General features: G+C 41.8%; 1 protein-coding gene across 1 annotated transcript in view; it reads right to left on the bottom strand.

Annotated features, from left to right (window-relative positions):
- The window catches only part of LOC115191717 (hydroperoxide isomerase ALOXE3-like), a 29,443-nt gene extending 17,289 nt beyond the window's left edge, over positions 1-12,154 (bottom strand). Inside the window, exons 1-3 of the mRNA XM_029749575.1 lie at positions 12,054-12,154; positions 3,487-3,631; positions 3,105-3,315 (exon numbers count right to left, since the gene is read on the bottom strand). Coding sequence (XP_029605435.1) covers positions 3,105-3,315; positions 3,487-3,624 — 349 coding nt within the window. The 5' untranslated portion in view covers positions 3,625-3,631; positions 12,054-12,154. The remainder of the gene's footprint in view (positions 1-3,104; positions 3,316-3,486; positions 3,632-12,053) is intronic.
- Positions 12,155-18,554: the final 6,400 nt, after the last annotated feature.

Consider the following 18,554-nt stretch of genomic DNA (forward strand, 5'->3'; position numbering starts at 1 on the left):
TCCTTGAGAGAAATTTCCAAACACCTGAAGGTACCACATTCATCTGTACAAACAATAGTACGCAACTATAAACACCATGGGACCACCTAGCCATCATACCGCTCAGGAAGGAGACGCTTTCTGTCTCCTAGAGATGAACATACTTTGGTGCGAAAAGTGCAAACCAATCCCAGAGCAACAGCAAAGGACCTTGTGAAGATGCTGGGGGAAACAGGTACAAAAGTATCTATATCCACAGTAAAACGAGTCCTATGTCGACATAACTTGAAAGGCCGCTCAGCAAGGAAGAAGCCACTGCTCCAAAACCGCCATAAAAAAGCCAGACTATGGTTTGCAAATGCACATGGGAACAAAGATCGTACTTTATGGAGAAATGTCCTCTGGTCTGATGAAACAAAACTAGAACTGTTTGGCCATAATGACTATCGTTATGTTTGGAGGAAAAAGGGAGATGCTTGCAAGCAGAAGAACACCATCCCAACCGTGAAGCACAGGGTGGCACCATAATGTTTTGGGGGTGCTTTGCTGCAGGAGGTACTTGTGCACTTCACAAAATAGATGGCATCATGAGAGAGGAAAATTATGTGGATATATTGAAGCAACATCTCAAGACATCAGTCAGGAAGTTAAAGCTTGGTCGCAAATGGGTCTTCCAAATGGACAATGACCCCAAGCATACTTCCAAAGTTGTGGCAAAATAGCTTAAGGACAACAAGTCAAAATGTTGGAGTGGCTATCACAAATCCTTGACCTCAATCCCATAGAATATTCATGGGCAGAACTGAAAAAGCATGTTCAAGCAAGGAGGCCTAGAAACCTTACTCGGTTACATCAGCTCTGTCAGAAGGAATGGGCCAACATTCACTCAACTTATTGTGGGAAGCTTGTGGAAGGCTACCCGAAACATTTGACCCAAGTTAAACAATTTAAAGGCAATGCTACCAAATACTAATTGAGTGTACGTAAACTTCTGACCCACTGGGAATGTGTTGAAAGAAATACAAAGCTGAAATAAATCATTCTCTCTACTATTATTCTGACATTTCACATTCTTAAAATAAAGTGGTGATCCTAACTGACCTAAGACAGGGAACTTTTACTAGGATTAAATGTCAGGAATTGTGAAAAACTGAGTTTAAATGTATTTGGCTAATGTGCATGTAAACTTCCAACTTCAACTGTCTCGACTAACCTGTACCTCTGCACATTGACTCAGTACCGGGACCCTTTGTACAGTGGCTTGCGAAAGTATTCACCCCCCTTGGCATTTTTCCTATTTTGTTGCCTTACAACCTGGAATTAAAATAGATTTTTGGGGGGTTGGTATCATTTGATTTACACAACATGCCTACCACTTTGAAGATGCAAAATATTTTTTATTGTGAAAAAGAAATAAGATAAAAAAACTGAAAACTTGAGCGTGCATAACTATTCACCCCCCAAAGTCAATACTTTGCATAGCCACCTTTTGCAGCAATTAGCTGCAAGTCTCTTGGGGTATGTCTCTATAAGCTTGGCACATCTAGCCACTGGGATTTTTGCCCATTCTTCAAGGCAAAACTGCTCCAGCGCCTTCAAGTTGGATGGGTTCTGCTGGTGTACAGCAATCTTTAAGTCATACCACAGATTATCAATTGGATTGAGGTCTGGGCTTTGACTATGCCATTCCAAGACATTTAAATGTTTTCTCTTAAACCACTCGGGTGTTGCTTTAGCAGTATGCTTTGGGTCATTGTCCTACTGGAAGGTGAACCACCTTCCCAGTCTCAAATCTCTGGAAGACTGAAACCGGTTTCCCTCAAGAATTTCCCTGTATTTAGCACCATCCATCATTCCTTCAATTCTGACCAGTTTCCCAGTCCCTGCCGATGAAAAACATCCCCACAGCACAATGCTGCCCCCACCATGCTTCACTGGGGATGAAGTTCTTGGGGTGATGAGAGGTGCTGGGTTTGCGCCAGACATAGCGTTTTCCTTGATGGCCAAAAAGCTTAATTTTAGTCTCATCTGACCACAGTACCTTCTTCCATATGTTTGGGGAGTCTCCCACATGCTTTTGGCGAACACCAAACGTGTTTGCTTATTTTTTTCTTTAAGCAATAGCTTTTTTTCTGGCCACTCTTCTGTAAAGCCCAGCTGCAGCAGTGGAGTGTACTGCTTAAAGTGGTCCCATGGACAGATGCTCCACAGCAGAGATTGCAGTTTTGCAGCTCCTTCAGGGTTATGTTTGGTCTCTTTGATTAATGCCCTCCTGCTTGGTCTGCGAGTTTTGGTGGGCGGCCCTCTCTTGTCAGGTTTGTTGTGGTGTCATATTCTTTCCATTTTTTAATAATGGATTTAAATGGTGCTCCGTGGGATGTTTAACATTTCTGATAAAACATTTTTATAACAGAACCCTGATCTGTACTTCGCCACATCTTTGTCCCTGACCTGTTGTTTTCGGAGAGCTCTTTGGTCTTCATAGTGCCGCTTGCTTGGTGGTGCCCCTTGCTTAGTGGTGTTGCAGACTCTGGGGCCTTTCAGAACAGGTGTATATATACTGAGATCATGTGACACTTAAATAAAGTCCACCTGTGTGCAATTTAACTAATTATGTGACTTCTGAAGGTAATTGATTGCACCAGATCTTATTTAGGGGCTTCATCACAAAGGGGGTGAATACATATGCACATTAGAATTTTTTGAAACATGTTATTTTTTTCATTTCACCAATTTCAATTATTTTGTGTATGTCCATTACATGAAATCCAAATAAAACCCCATTTCAATTACAGGTTGTAATGCAACAAAATAGGAAAAACGCCAAGGGGGATGAATACTTTTGCAAGGCACTGTACATAGCCTTGTTATTGCTATTTTATTGTGTTACTATTGTTTTTTAGCAAATATTTACTTTTTTTAAAACTCTGCTTTGTTGGTTAAGGACTTGTAAGTAAGCATTTCACGGTAAGGTCTAGACCTGTTGTATTCGGCACGTGACAAACGTAATTAGATTTTAAACTTCAAATGACATTCAGCTAGCTGACCTATAGCTATGTGTAATAGGCACAGCAGTTCTACCCAAAACTAAACCTACACAATGATCTATATACCAACATACTGACCAGTGGCCTCTCTGAACACCAGACGCTCATGGCCTGAGATCCAGCGGTAACAGGGGAAGTTGGCCGTGTTGATCTCTGGTGTGGTCACCACAACTTTAGAACAGAACCAGACATCGTTGATGTAGGCGAGCAGGGCATACGGCTCTGTGTCCAGCACCACAAACTCCAGGTGGCCCAGGGAGGAAGGACAGGGCACATCAAGCTCAATCACCTACAGAGAGATAGATGACGTGTTGGAATGATCCCAGCAAACAAACAACGTTCTCTAAACGTTGACTAAGTTGAGCCTGTTTGTTATTTTTCGAATTCCAGAATTGAGCTTTCATTTGGCAATTGCAACACCCAGATGGATTGTGGTATAATACAACTTTTGAGAACTTACCGATCCTTGGCTGGCGGTTTTAGGGATGTACACGCGTTTACTTTCTCCCTTTGTGCCGACCAGTTTAACGTAAACACTATTCAGTGTGCCGGCAAGCAGCATTTCTCCAGTAAACACTTTCACTGTGTATTTCACCATGATGATTCTGTAAGACAAATAATTGTACACATACAGCTCGACAACGTATTAGACATACAGCATTACAACTTAACGAGAACCAACATAAGACGACCAACTGCGACCAAATACTTGCCACAGTAAAGATGTACCATACAACTTTTTCCACATTTTGTTGTGTTACAGCCTGAATTTGAAATGGATTAAATTAAGATTGTGTCACTGGCCTATACACACACACACTACCCCATAATGTCAAAGTGGCATTATGTTTTAGAAATTATTACAAATTAATTCAAATTTAAAATCTGAAATGTCTTGACTCAATATTATATTCAACCCCTTTTTTAGGGCAAGCCTAAACAAGTTCAGAAGTAAAAATGTGCTTAACAAGTTACATTATAAGTGACATGGACTCACTGTGTGTGTGTAATAATAGTATTTAACATGATTTTTGAGTGACGACCTCATCTCTGTACCCCACACATACAGATAATTGTAAGGTCACTCAGTCGAGCAGTGAATTTCAAACCCAGAAATAACCACAAAGACCAGGGAGGTTTTTCAATGCCTCGCAAAGAAGTGCACCTATTGGTCGATGGGTAAAAAAAAAGCTGACATTGAATATCCCTTTGAGCATGGTGAAGTTATTAATTACACTGTGTCAATACACCCAGTCACTACACTGAAAAAAAAGCGGGATAAGGTGGGCTGTCAGATTTAAGAAAACGTGTGATTTACTGTTTTGTTTCTCCTCTCAATGCGATTTCTTTGCTTGCAATCAATGCAACATGAAGCAAAATCAGATCTACAGTACTAGTTTGAATCATATAGAGGGACTGTGAACCAATAAAGTTAATTAATGACGAGTAAAGAGGAACGATTCAAACAGCACGAGAGAAAAATCTTCCAGAAAGAACGCTGGTGCATTAGCGGAGAAGACAGTACCTCGAGAATTTTGGTCAAGGTATGCATGGTGATTGATTTTATTCAACGTTTGTCTGTGTGGTTGTAGTCAATTGTAAGCAGTAACGTTATTAGTGATTGCTCCATATCTCCATTTTGTCCTCTTGAGTCTGAAACATATTGGCGTGGCAGCTAAATATGTGTTTACGGACATATTCACTCAACCCTTATCCCAGTCTGCTGTTCCCACATGCTTTAAGAGGGCCACCATTGTTCCTATTCCCAAGAAAGCGAAGGTAACTGAGCTAAATGACTATCGCCTCGTAGCACTCACTTCCGTCATAATGAAGTGCTTTGAGAGACTAGTCAAAGACCATAATCACCTCCACCCTACCTGACACCCTAGACCCACTCCAATTTCCTTACCGCCCCAATAGGTCCACAGACGACGCAATCGCAATCACACTGCACACTGCCCTAACCCATCTGGACAAAAGGAATACCTATGTAAGAATGCTGTTCATCGACTACAGCTCAGCATTTTACACCATAGTACCTTCCAAACTCGCCATTAAGCTCAAGACCCTGGGTCTCGACCCCGCCCTGTGCAACTGGGTCCTGGACTTCCTGACGGGCCGCCCCCAGGTGGTGAGGGTAGGTAACATCTTCACCCCGCTGATCTTCAACACTGGGGCCCCACAAGGGTGCGTTCTCAGCCCTCTCCTGTACTCCCTGTTCACCCATGACTGCGTGGCCATGCACGCCTCCAACTCAATCATCAAGTTTGCAGATAACACTACAGTGGTAGGCTTGATTACCAACAACGACGAGACGGTCTACAGGGAGGAGGTGAGGGCCCTCGGAGTGTGGTGTCAGGAAAATAACCTCACCCTCAATGTCAACAAAACAAAAGGAGATGATTGTGGACTTCAGGAAACAGCAGAGGGAGCAGCCCCCAATGCACATCAACGGGACAGTAGTGGAGAAGGTAGAAAGTTAAGTTCCTCGGCGTACACATCACGGACAAACTGAAATGGTCCACCCATACAGACAGCGTGGTGAAGGCAGCGCAGCACCACCTCTTCAACCTCAGGAGGCTGAAGAAATTCGGCTTGTCACCAAAAACACTCAAACTTTTACAGATGCACAATTGAGAGCATCCTGTCGGGCTATATCACTGCCTGGTACGGCAACTGCTCCGACCACAACTGTAAGGCTCTCCAGAGGGTAGTGAAGTCTGCACAGCGCATCACCGGGGGCAAACTACCTGCCCTCCAGGACACCTACACCACCCGATGTCACAGGAAGGCCAAAAAGATCATCAAGGACAACAACCACCCGAGCCACTGCCTGTTCACCCCGCTATCATCCAGAAGGCAAGGTCAGTACAGGTGCATCAAAGCGGGGACCGAGAGACTGAAAAACAGCTTCTATCTCAAGGCCATCAGACTGTTAAACAGCCATCACTAACATTGAGTGGCTGCTGCCAACATACTGACTCATCTCTAGCCACTTTAATAATGAAAAATTGATGTAATAAATGTATCACTAGCCACTTAAACAATGCCACTTTATATAATGTTTACATACTCTACATTACTCATCTCATATGTATATACTGTACTCTATACCATCTACTGCATCTTGCCTATGCCGTTCGGCCATCGCTCATTCATATATTTTTATGTACATATTCCTATTCATTCCTTTACACTTGTAGGTAGTTGTTGTGAAATTGTTAGGTTAGATTACTTGTTCCGACCATGCAATAATATCTAACTAGAAGCACAAGCATTTCGCTACACTCGCATTAACATCTGCTAACCATGTGTATGTGACAAATAACATTTGATTTGAAAGGTAAAAGACCATGTTGCTAGCTAGCTTCTATGAACAGTAAAACAGGACTAGGTCAAGATTAACATTTTGCAAGGAGGTAAAGTTAGGCGGCGAAACACCATGATATTTACCTATTGTTCAATAACTTAGAATTTACCAAGTTTTGCTGAGGAGTGCACACCGCTTGAGCTAGCTAACTTGCTAACTAATGCTTTGGTGCTTGTGCACGACATCGTCTGCAATCACTTTGCAGCAGCATTCAGTGCACCAAATTTTTTTTGTTAGATAAAAGTGAAACATTTTAAAAAGTTAATGTATTTGTATCAAAACAGACATTTAAAAAATCGTTTTTCATTACATATTTAAGATCTAATGATTATACACCTAATCCAATAAGATTGGTGCTTTCATGCAGTTAAACAGTTTTCCCATGGCTGCCTCCATGTTGTAAAACGTGGTGCAAAGTTGACATACAGACTTATTGAAATGGGATGTGGAGTTCATTTTAGCATTTTAGCAACAGTGTTACTTTATATTATGGGTGTCCATTTATCAATACATTCAACGTATGTGCATATGAGTGGATGCATGCATAAATCAATAGATAAAACATTTCATAATGAAAAACATATATAATTTCATGAACAAAATGTATATTTACAGGTTCATGATGTTTGCCAACTACAGTTGTGCTGCTTTTTTCCCAGTGTTGTGGAAATGTAAGGGGTGTTCAGAATTGGTGTCAAGTAGGTTCCAACTTTTGCATCATTACAAGTTAAAGCACCCACATTACGGCCATACTGTCCGTTACTTATGTACATACATTGACTGCCTTAATTGTGCACCAAAGTAATGTCCACTCAACAGAGGTTACTAAAATTCTGACTGAGAAGTGTTCCTTCACTGTATGTGGAGGATGGAAAACCAGTTTGAAATACAAGCTGGCAATCTACCGCACCCGCCTGAGAAGACTGGGATGTCCAGAGGTGATGATAAACTTCTTGAAGCACAAACCTGCAGGGAAGTCAAGTGCAGCCTATGGTGTTAAAAAGCCACAGAGAGCAGAAGTTAACTTTTGCAGAAGAGAGCCTCGAGGACATGCGGAAAGCTCTGCTGTCCGATGTGAAGAAAAGGAAAAACAGAGAGACAGTGAAGTTCAAAAATGGAGAATACATTTGCATACAGGAGACATGAAGTTGTCCGTGATGCACCCATGGCAGAGGACTTCATGGCAAGATGGCCTGCGCTCTTTGAAGTCATTGTGGTAAGTTAGCCATGCTTGTCTTATTGTTGGGTATGTTATCTGGGATTTGTTGGTGAAGGTAGAAGATTATTTTCCTTCAGCTTGCCACATAAGTGAGCCTTAATCAGAGTTATCACCATTTGTGCCGACTGCCTAGTTATTTCTCTCCCTATAGAGAACCCTCTTGTTTGCTGCATGTGTGATCATCTCCAGTCTATTTTCCTTTCTGCTTTTTAAAAAAAAATCTAATTTGTTTAACTACCATTTTTCAGGTCAATGCTGAGTTTAAGAGAATCACCCCAATCCCAGTCCAAATGTCTTTCTCAGCGTGATATACACTCAGATAACCTGCTGAAGTTGTTCCAAAGAAGGAGGACGGCAGCTGGGCAGAAGACTCATATCAAGCATGGCACCTATGGCTGATGTAAGAGTTCCTTATGCTTCAAAAGACATATTCATATGTGGTTCTACACCAAACGTTGATTTAAAAATTAGACATAAATAAAAAAAATCCTTCTCTTTTCTTAGAATAGCAACATAGATGTCGGACGAGAGTGCATCAAAAAGGAAGTGTGAGTGTATATGGGTGAAGACCCAGAAAACCTTGTTCAGGAATATGTGGTATGTTATTTATATTTGTATTATTTCACCATTATTTAACCAGGTAGGCCAGTTGAGAACAAGTTCTCATTTACAACTGCGACCTGGCCAAGATAAAGCAAAGCAGTGCGACAAAAACAACACAGAGTTACACATAAACAAACGTACAGTCAATATCACAATGTTATTGTGTGTTAATAGATGGAAACACTTCATTCTTCCTTCCTTTTTATTTCTCTTCCTTTCCTGCTCAGTGCCACCATCATATTCTATCACTAGCTGTTATATTACTGTGTCATCTCCTCTGTCTTCCATCTTGTTTCAATAGCTGCGGTTAGATGCACTTTTTGAAATTCAGAATTGTATTATTCAGATTAGACTCCATGTCTTTGTTTGTTTGCATGAATGCTGAATAGTGATCAAATGTAATCGGAATAGAATGGAAATCTTGATTAGAACCTCTTAATTTTAGCCTTGTAATAGGCGGTGTTCAAATATTACCAGCAGTTCTTGATTTAGTTGACTCCAGTCTTGATTGATTTCTGTCTGTATCATGCTCTTGTGCTTCATGAGCTATACTGTTTTGCAATCTAGAGTCCCTAACTGTAAACACTTCATTGATGAAGGATTAATTTTGTATGATTGACAAATGTTGCTTTTGTGTCTTGTTCAGGGCATGGATGAAGAGTCCACCAAGGCAGCCATTGAGGAAACTACTGTGGGGGATCTACATTATCGAAGACCATTGCCGCGAGTGAGGAAACAGAGGACACTGGGATTGTCCTTGAAGGCATCAAGTTGCAGCAGGATCTGGGCAACGTAGCATTTGCTGTTCGGCCTGATGTATGCCATGAACCTCAGTTACCCTACTGAGCTCCGCCACACCTTTGAAGTCTTTCAGAAGGTTATGGAACTGAATAGGAACAAACTTTCAAACAAAGCTGTTGCATTTAAAAACAGGCTGTTTCAGTGAGCTGTTTTGTTGTGTGTTTCAGACTGTTTGACTTATGCTGAACTTGTTCACAAACACTCAAAACAGAATGTGCATGTCCAAAGATGGAGCTATTGTGATTTTGTATAGATGCCCTTATTTTTCTGCTTATGGAAAAAGTTCAGCTTCACTTTGTAATGACTTTTAGTCAATAGAATTAACATGCACAAATATGTACACATACCTACCTCATTCTTTGTCTGTTACTCCTTATGAAAAATAACTACCTCATTTTGTAACAAAATGCATTAGAGAGAGTGCCCAATCATTGTTAGGCAACTCTTTTTTTTATACAGTCATATAGCCTACAGCACTGTGATTTAGACCTGTGCAATTCATTGAACACTGAATGTCAGTGAATTTACATTTGTCATTCCAAAGAGCTGAACCGTTACAGAAAAATACAGTACAATTTTTTTAACACATGCCTTTTGCCTTTGTTGCTGATGCAAATGGTCTCTTGCTCCTTGGTTACACATCTTTAGCATGTACTTTATATTTCCCTATTATTTTGTATGAATACAAACACTAAGGTAGAAAATGGCAGCATTTAATCTTGTGCTTACATTAATAATTATGTAGAACCTTGTCCATAATACAGAGTGATGTCATCAATAAAATAATGTTAGTGATCAGGTTTAGGGAACATGATCAAATCCATTTGAAGCTACACATTTAATTCAAATAAAATTAGCTTTACCAAATCATGTTAAATTGATTTTATCCCATTACAATGCATTTATGCAAATTATTATATTTGCTTCACAAAAATAAAAAGTTGTGTTTAACATGTTTCATTCATGTGGAACCAATGTACACATTTTAATTAAGTAAATTCAAGGCACCATTTTTTTCAGTGTACCAAGATGCAGGCATCCTTCCTAACTCATTTGCCTGAGAGGAAGGAAACCACTCAGGGATTTCACCATGGGGACAATGGTGACTTTAAAAACAGTTACCATTCATCAAAAGCTGTGATAGGAGAAAACTGAGGATGGATCAACAACATTGTAGTTACTCCACAACACTAACCTAAATGACAGAGTGAAAAGAAGGAAGCCTGTACAGAATACAAATATTCCAAAACATGCATCCTGTTTGCAACAAGGCACTAAAGTAATATTGTAAAAAAATGTGGCAAAGCCATTCACTTTTTTGCCTGAATACAAGTGTTACGTTTGGGGCAAATCCAAGACAACACATTACTCTTCAAATGTTCACTTTATCAATGGTCTTGACTAGCCTATTTGATTACATTGGGCAGGACAAAAAGAGGAGGGAAGGCAATGTTTGGTTTTTAATTAAATAAAACGAAATGGGGAAAAATCATTAGTCTTTGATGTTTCTAAATATTAAGTATACAGGCACCAAAAGTACATCTCATTCCATACACATATGGGCAATGTGCTTCACAGCTGTATAACCTGCGTTTCCGCTGTCAAAATTCATGCCATGACCAACTGCGTTACCACTAAAACCAGCTTTGGTTGGTCTTAAATATCCCTACCAGCGCTGTCTGAAATTAGCACTTTGAATTTTTCCTGAGTTTTTCCTAGCCACTGTGCTTCTACAGCTGCATTGCTTGCTGTTTGGGGTTTTAGGCTGGGTTTCTGTACAGCACTTTGAGATATCAGCTGATGTAAGAAGGGCTATATAAATAAATTCAAATCATATTTTTAAGGACACACATCAAATATTTCCACCCCTCCCATCTGAGCGCTGATGTTAGACAGGTAAATTGCTTTCTGTCAACGTTCTTATCCCTTGCTTGCTAGCTAGCCAACTTTGGCAAACACAGTCACGTCAAACAGTAGAGCCAGAATAACAACAAAGTAGCTTCATATGCATTTGTTCAAGCTGTTTTCTAGTGATTTATTTTTTGTACATCCATAACAAATCAGCTAATGATGTGCCATTTCGCATGGCATAGAATATTTGCTCTTTTGCCAGGCCACTGTTCTAAGAGATTGCCAACTACACAGCTAACACAATCACTTCAAACTGAAGCTGGAATGACAGCAAACTAGCTGCATTTTGTGTTTTTCTATTGATTTCTTTGTATATATGCATAAACCTCATGCTGATTCATGATTTCGACTGGCTGAGAAAAGCTGCCAGCCTGTCTGTCTTGTCCCGACACATTCATTACCATAGGACAGATGGGGATCGATATTTGCAACAGTGAAATTCAGAGAGACAGACAGCAAGGTTACTACGAATCTCCACTGTTGAAAACCAAAATGTTAGTCTAAAAGAAATGGGAGATAATGTCTAGATGCTTTTTACAGTGTAGATCTAGTATATACTGATGAGACAGTGGATTGCGCAGTCAGATGGAACAGAGTAAATAGGCATTTCAACATCAGATTTAGCAGGTGACTTGTATAATACACACCAGCTGGAACGCGGTTTTAACAAATGAGCATCCAGGATTAGACCCACATGTTGTATAAAATAAATGGTATATTTAATTGAGAGACTGATGACCAATCATTTTGTTTAGCTATTGTGTCAGAATAAGGCCACACAATGATCCAAAAGGATTGTCATCTTAGTATTTTTTGTTTTCTAAAAACATATAGATGACAATCAGTACAGTATACTTTATACAAAGATCCACAAATATTAGGTACAAGGTCAAAATTAGAGTCAACACTTATTGCAATATAAAGTTTAAAGTTTTAAAGTCGTATGTACGGGATACGCATGGTATACACGTCCAACGAAATGCTTACTCGCAGGTTCCTTTTGACAATGTGAAACGTTATATTCAACAGCAACGTCAAATGAGAAAAGGCCATGGAATCCATCTATTACATGTCAAATAATAAAGAACGTTATGAATATATAGGTTCATATAAGCTTTCTTACCCCGATAAGATGCAGTAATTCAGCAATGAGAAATCGTAGTTCCACTGTACTCAGCACCTCAGACATCGTGGCTCTTTTATATGGTTTGTTGTCTCGTAGGGACAATGAAAAGCATTCATTGACACCTTCCTGATTCAGTGGAAAAAGGAACATTTTTATTTGCTTATGTCAAATGTCATTCTCTGGAACCAAGACAGAACAAAAAAAACATCCTGCTTGTGCAATGTATTCAAAGTAGTAAGACAAGATGTGCTCACAACCCAACCCCCCCCCCGAGAAACAAAATGTTGCCACTTTGTATGAATCTTGTCAACCAAGCCCATTAGTGTGAATTGTATTTGCTCAAGCTTAGAAATCAGAACATTTTATTGGTCACATACACATATTTAGCGGATGATATTGCAGGTGTAGAAACATGCTTGTGTTCCTAGCTCCAACAGTGCAGTAGTATCTAACAATTCACACAAATCTAAAAGTAAAAGAATGCATAAATATGAAATATATAAATATTAGGATGAGCAATGTCGGAATGACATTGACTAAAATACAATAGAATACAATATATACATATGAAATGAGTAAAGCAGTATGTAAACATTATTATAGTGGCTTGTGTTACATTATTAAAGTGACCAGTAATTCCATGTCTATGTACATAGGGAGGCAACCTCTAAGGTGCAGAGTTGAGTAACCGTGTGGTAGATGGCTGGTGATGGCTGTTTAACAGTCTGATGGCCTTGAGATAGAAGCTGTTTTTCAGTCTCTCGGTCCCAGCTTTGATGCACCTGTACTGACCTTGCCGTATGGATGATAGCGGCGTGAACAGGCAGTGGCTCGGGATGTCCTGATGATCTTTTTGGCCTTCCTGTGACATCGGGTGATGTAGGTGTCCTGGAGGGCAGGCAGTGTGCCCCCGGAGATGCATTGGGCAGACCACACCACCCTCTGAAGAGCCCTGCGGTTGTGGGCGGTGCAGTTGCTGTACCAGGCAGTGACACAGCCCGACAGGATGCTTTCAATTGTGCATCTGTAAAAGTTTGTGAGGGTCTTAGGGGCCAAGCCGAAGTCTTCAGCCTCCTCAGGTTGTTGCGCCTTCTTCACCACACTGTCTGTGTGGGTGGACAATTTCAGATTGTCATTGATGCGTACTTTGAGGAACTTTTCACCTTTTACACTGCGGTCCCGTCGATGTGGATAGGAACTTACTCCCTCTGCTGTCTCCTGAAGTCCATGATAAGCTCCTTGGTTTTGTTGATGTTGAGGGAGAGGTTATTTTCCTGGCACCACTCCGCCAGGGCCCTCAAATCCTCCCTGTAGGCTGTCTCGTCATTGTTGGTAATCAGGCCTACTACTGTTGTGTTGTCTGCAAATTTCACGATTGAGTTGGAGGCGTGAGTGGCCATGCAGTCATGGGTGAACAGGGAGTACAGGAGGAGGCTGAGCATGCACCCTTGTGGGGCCACTTTGTTGAGGATCAACATAGTGGAGGTGTTGTTTCCTACCTTCACCACCTGGGGGCGGCTCGTCAGGAAGTTCAGGACCCACTTGCACAGGGCGGGGTTCAGACTCAGAGTGCAGTGCGATGGCGATTGCATCGTCTACGGATCTATTGGGGCGGAATGCAAATTGAAGTGGGTTTAGGGTTTCAGGTAAGGTGGAGGTGATATGATCCTTATACCTCTTAGGGCTAGGGGGCACTATTTTCATGTCCGGCTGAAAAGCGTGCCCAAAGTAAACTGCCTGTTACTCAGGCCCAGGATTATTTTTCAATGCTGATACCGACTATTGGAGGACCAAAAAAAAGCCGATACCGATTAATCGGACGGTTTTTTATTTATTTATTTGTAATAATGACAATTACAACAATACTGAATGAACACTTATTTTAAGTTAATATAATACATCAATAAAATCAATTTAGCCTCAAATAAATAATGAAACATGTTCAATTTGGTTTAAATAATGCAAAAACGAAGTGTTGGAGAAGAAAGTAAAAGTGCATTATGTGCCATGTAAGAAAGCTAAAGTTTAAGTTCCTTGCTCAGAACATATGAAAGCTGGCGGTTCCTTTTAACATGAGTCTTCAATATTCCCAGGTAAGAAGTTTTAGGTTGTAGTTATTATAGGACTATTTCTCTCTATACGATTTGTATTTAATATACCTTTGACTATTGGATGTTCTTATAGGCACTTTAGTATTGCCAGTGTAACAGTATAGCTTCCGTCCCTCTCCTCGCTCCTACCTGGGCTCAAACCAGGAACACATCGACAACAGCCACCCTCGAAGCAGCGTTACCCATGCAGAGCAAGGGGAAACAACTACTCCAAGTCTCAGAATGAGTGACGTTTGAAACGCTATTAGCACGCACCTGGCTAACTAGCTAGCCATTGCACATCGGTTACACCAGCCTCATCTTGGGAGTTGATAGGCTTGAAGTCATAAACAGCGCAATGCACTGCGAAGGGCTGCTGGCAAAACGCACGAAAGTGCTATTTTGAATGAACGCTTACGAGCCTGCTGGTGCCTACCAACGCTCAGTCAGACTGCTCTATCAAATAGACTTAATTATAACATAATAACACACAAACACGAGCCTTAGGTCATTAATATGGTCGAATCCGGAAACTATCACGGTTATTCTTTCAGTGAAATACGGAACCATTCCGTATTTTACCTAACGGGTGGCATCCATAAGTCTAAATGTTCCTGTTACATTGCACAACCTCCAATGGTATGTCATAATTACGTAAAATTCTGGCAAATTAGTTCGCAACAAGCTAGGCGGCCCAAACTGTTGCATATACCCTGATTCTGTGTGCAAGGAACGCAAGAGAACTGACACAATTTCATCTGGTTAATATTGCCTGCTAACCTGGATTTCCTGGTGTATGCAGCAGTTTGGGCCGCCTGGCTCGTTGCGAACTGTGAAGACTATTTCTTCCTAACAAAGACAGCCGACTTCGCCAAACGGAGGATAATTTAACAAATGCGCATTTGCGAAAAAAGCACAATCGTTGCACGACTGTACCTAACCATAAACATCAATGCCTTTCTTAAAATCAAGACACAGAAGTATATATTTTTAAACCTGCATATTTAGCTAAAAGAAATCCAGGTTAGCAGGCAATATTAACCAGGTGAAATTGTGTCATTTTGCGTTCATTGCACGCAGTCAGGGTATATGCAACAGTTTGGGCCGCCTGGCTCGTTGCGAACTAATTTGCCAGAATTTTACGTAATTATGACATAACATTGAAGGTTGTGCAATGTAACAGGGCTCCGGGCAGCCGAGCGGAAATGGAGGAAAACTCGCCTCCCTGCGGACCTCGCATCCTTTCACTCCCTCCTCTCTACATTTTCCTCTTCTGTCTCTGCTGCTAAAGCCACTTTCTACCACTCTAAATTCCAAGCATCTGCCTCTAACCCTAGGAAGCTTTTTGCTACCTTCTCCTCCCTCCTGAATCCTCCTCCCCCCCCCCCCCCTCCTCCCTCACTGCGGATGACTTCGTCAACCATTTTGAAAAGAAGGTTGACGACATCCGATCCTCGTTTGCTAAGTCAAGCGACACCGCTGGTCCTGCTCACACTGCCCTACCCTGTGCTTTGACCTCTTTCTCCCCTCTCTCTCCAGATGAAATCTCGCGTCTTGTGACGGCCGGCCGCCCAACAACCTGCCCACTTGACCCTATCCCCTCCTCTCTTCTCCAGACCATTTCCGGAGACCTTCTCCCCTACCTCACCTCGCTCATCAACTCATCCTTGACCGCTGGCTACGTCCCTTCCGTCTTCAAGAGAGCGAGAGTTGCACCCCTTCTGAAAAAACCTACACTCGATCCCTCCGATGTCAACAACTACAGACCAGTATCCCTTCTTTCTTTTCTCTCCAAAACTCTTGAACGTGCCGTCCTTGGCCAGCTCTCCTGCTATCTCTCTCAGAACGACCTTCTTGATCCTAATCAGTCAGGTTTCAAGACTGGGCATTCAACTGAGACTGCTCTTCTCTGTGTCACGGAGGCTCTCCGCACTGCTAAAGCTAACTCTCTCTCCTCTGCTCTCATCCTTCTAGACCTATCTGCTGCCTTTGATACTGTGAACCATCAGATCCTCCTCTCCACCCTCTCCGAGCTGGGCATCTCCGGCGCGGCCCACGCTTGGATTGCGTCCTACCTGACAGGTCGCTCCTACCAGGTGGCGTGGCGAGAAGCTGTCTCCGCACCATGTGCTCTCACCACTGGTGTCCCCCAGGGCTCTGTTCTAGGCCCTCTCCTATTCTCGCTATACACCAAGTCACTTGGCTCTGTCATATCCTCACACGGTCTCTCCTATCATTGCTATGCAGACGACACACAATTAATCTTCTCCTTTCCCCCTTCTGACAACCAGGTGGCGAATCGCATCTCTGCATGTCTGGCAGACATATCAGTGTGGATGACGAATCACCACCTCAAGCTGAACCTCGGCAAGACGGAGCTGCTCTTCCTCCCGGGGAAGGACTGCCCGTTCCATGATCTCGCCATCACGGTTGACAACTCCCTTGTGTCCTCCTCCCAGAGTGCTAAGAACCTTGGCGTGATCCTGGACAACACCCTGTCGTTCTCCACTAACATCAAGGCGGTGACCCGATCCTGTAGGTTCATGCTCTACAACATTCGCAGAGTACGACCCTGCCTCACACAGGAAGCGGCGCAGGTCCTAATCCAGGCACTTGTCATCTCCCGTCTGGATTACTGCAACTCGCTGTTGGCTGGGCTCCCTGCCTGTGCCATCAAACCCCTACAACTCATCCAGAACGCCGCAGCCCGTCTGGTGTTCAACCTTCCCAAGTTCTCTCACGTCACCCCGCTCCTCCGCTCTCTCCACTGGCTTCCAGTTGAAGCTCGCATCCGCTACAAGACCATGGTGCTTGCCTACGGAGCTGTGAGGGGAACGGCATCTCCGTACCTTCAGGCTCTGATCAGGCCCTACACCCAAACAAGGGCACTGCGTTCATCCACCTCTGGCCTGCTCGCCTCCCTACCTCTGAGGAAGCACAGTTCCCGCTCAGCCCAGTCAAAACTGTTCGCCGCTCTGGCACCCCAATGGTGGAACAATCTCCCTCACGATGCCAGGACAGCGGAGTCAATCACCACCTTCCGGAGACACCTGAAACCCCACCTCTTTAAGGAATACCTGGGATAGGATAAAGTAATCCTTCTAACCCCCACCCCCTTTAAAGGATTTAGATGCACTATTGTAAAGTGTTTGTTCTACTGGATATTATAGGTGAATGCACCAATTTGTAAGTCGCTCTGGATAAGAGCGTCTGCTAAATGACTTAAATGTAAATGTAAAATGTAAATGTAAGTGAAGCTCAAGCATAAAAATTGAACAAAAACAAGTATAGTTTTTTGTTTAAAACCAAAGAGCCTTGATTGGGTTGGCATGTCACAATTTTACATTTTAATGCCAATTAGTTGGTTCCAGGCATCCTTTGTGTCAAAAATATCTCCATGTCAATTTGTGTAAAATCTTTGTATCCATTCCTAGAACTTATATGAAAGCATTTCTATGTTGAAAAGGACAAAAATATTATCAACGTAAAGGAACATTTGGATTTTGTTTTTTGTCACTCAACTTTTATCCTAAATCCAATTACAAGGTTCACATTTTGTGAAGTTTCATGTTGAATTCTCACAACTCAATCAAATGTAACTAAACGTTGAACTGACGTCTGTGTTTTTTGGAGCTGTTTTTTTTGGAGCTGATGTTCACCAAATGTCTCCTTCTTCCCTCTGGCCTCAGAGAAGAACTGGACATTTGGTCAAGCAAGAATATTACATTGGATAATATTTGGAAGAGCAAGATTTCAAAGTGATGCTCAAAATACTAGAGAGTGAGTGAGGGAGTGAGTGAGTGAGTGAGAGAGTGAGTGATTTGATATTAAAATACAGGACATACGGTGGCTTTAGAGCAGGAATGCGAGTGGCGTAACAGATACATCTAACAAAAACGTCTGGAATTTATCTAAGCTCATGATTTTCTTTGAGGGAGGTAGACAGCAATTCAACCAACATGAGACAAGTTGGAGGCAAAAATCACAAGACCTGAGAGAAATATATTAGCTTTTAATTGTAAGGGAGAGTTGGGTCTATTTTTCTCTTCCACTTTACTAAAATGTTTCATCGTCTCTCGGGAAGGTTTGTAGAAAACATAGTAAGAGAGGAAAGATAAGGTGTAGTGGTGTTTTCAGGAAAATATAGGTAAGACAATGGGTGTGAAAATGTTTACCTAATACATTTCAGACTCAAAGCCATGAACAATAACCAGTATAGTTTTGTTTAAAATTAAAAAGCCTTTATTGGGTTGGCTTGTCATACATTTTAAACACAATAACAGAGTTGGTTCCAGGCATCCTTTGTGTCAAAAATCTCTCCGATGTCAATTTGTGTAAAATCTTTGTATCCATTCCTAGAACTTATATGAAAGCATTTCTATAGCGAAAAGGACATTCTTTGATAAAA

The sequence above is a fragment of the Salmo trutta genome, chromosome 4 (assembly GCF_901001165.1).
Source record: "Salmo trutta chromosome 4, fSalTru1.1, whole genome shotgun sequence".
NCBI classification, from domain to species: Eukaryota; Metazoa; Chordata; class Actinopteri; order Salmoniformes; family Salmonidae; genus Salmo; species Salmo trutta.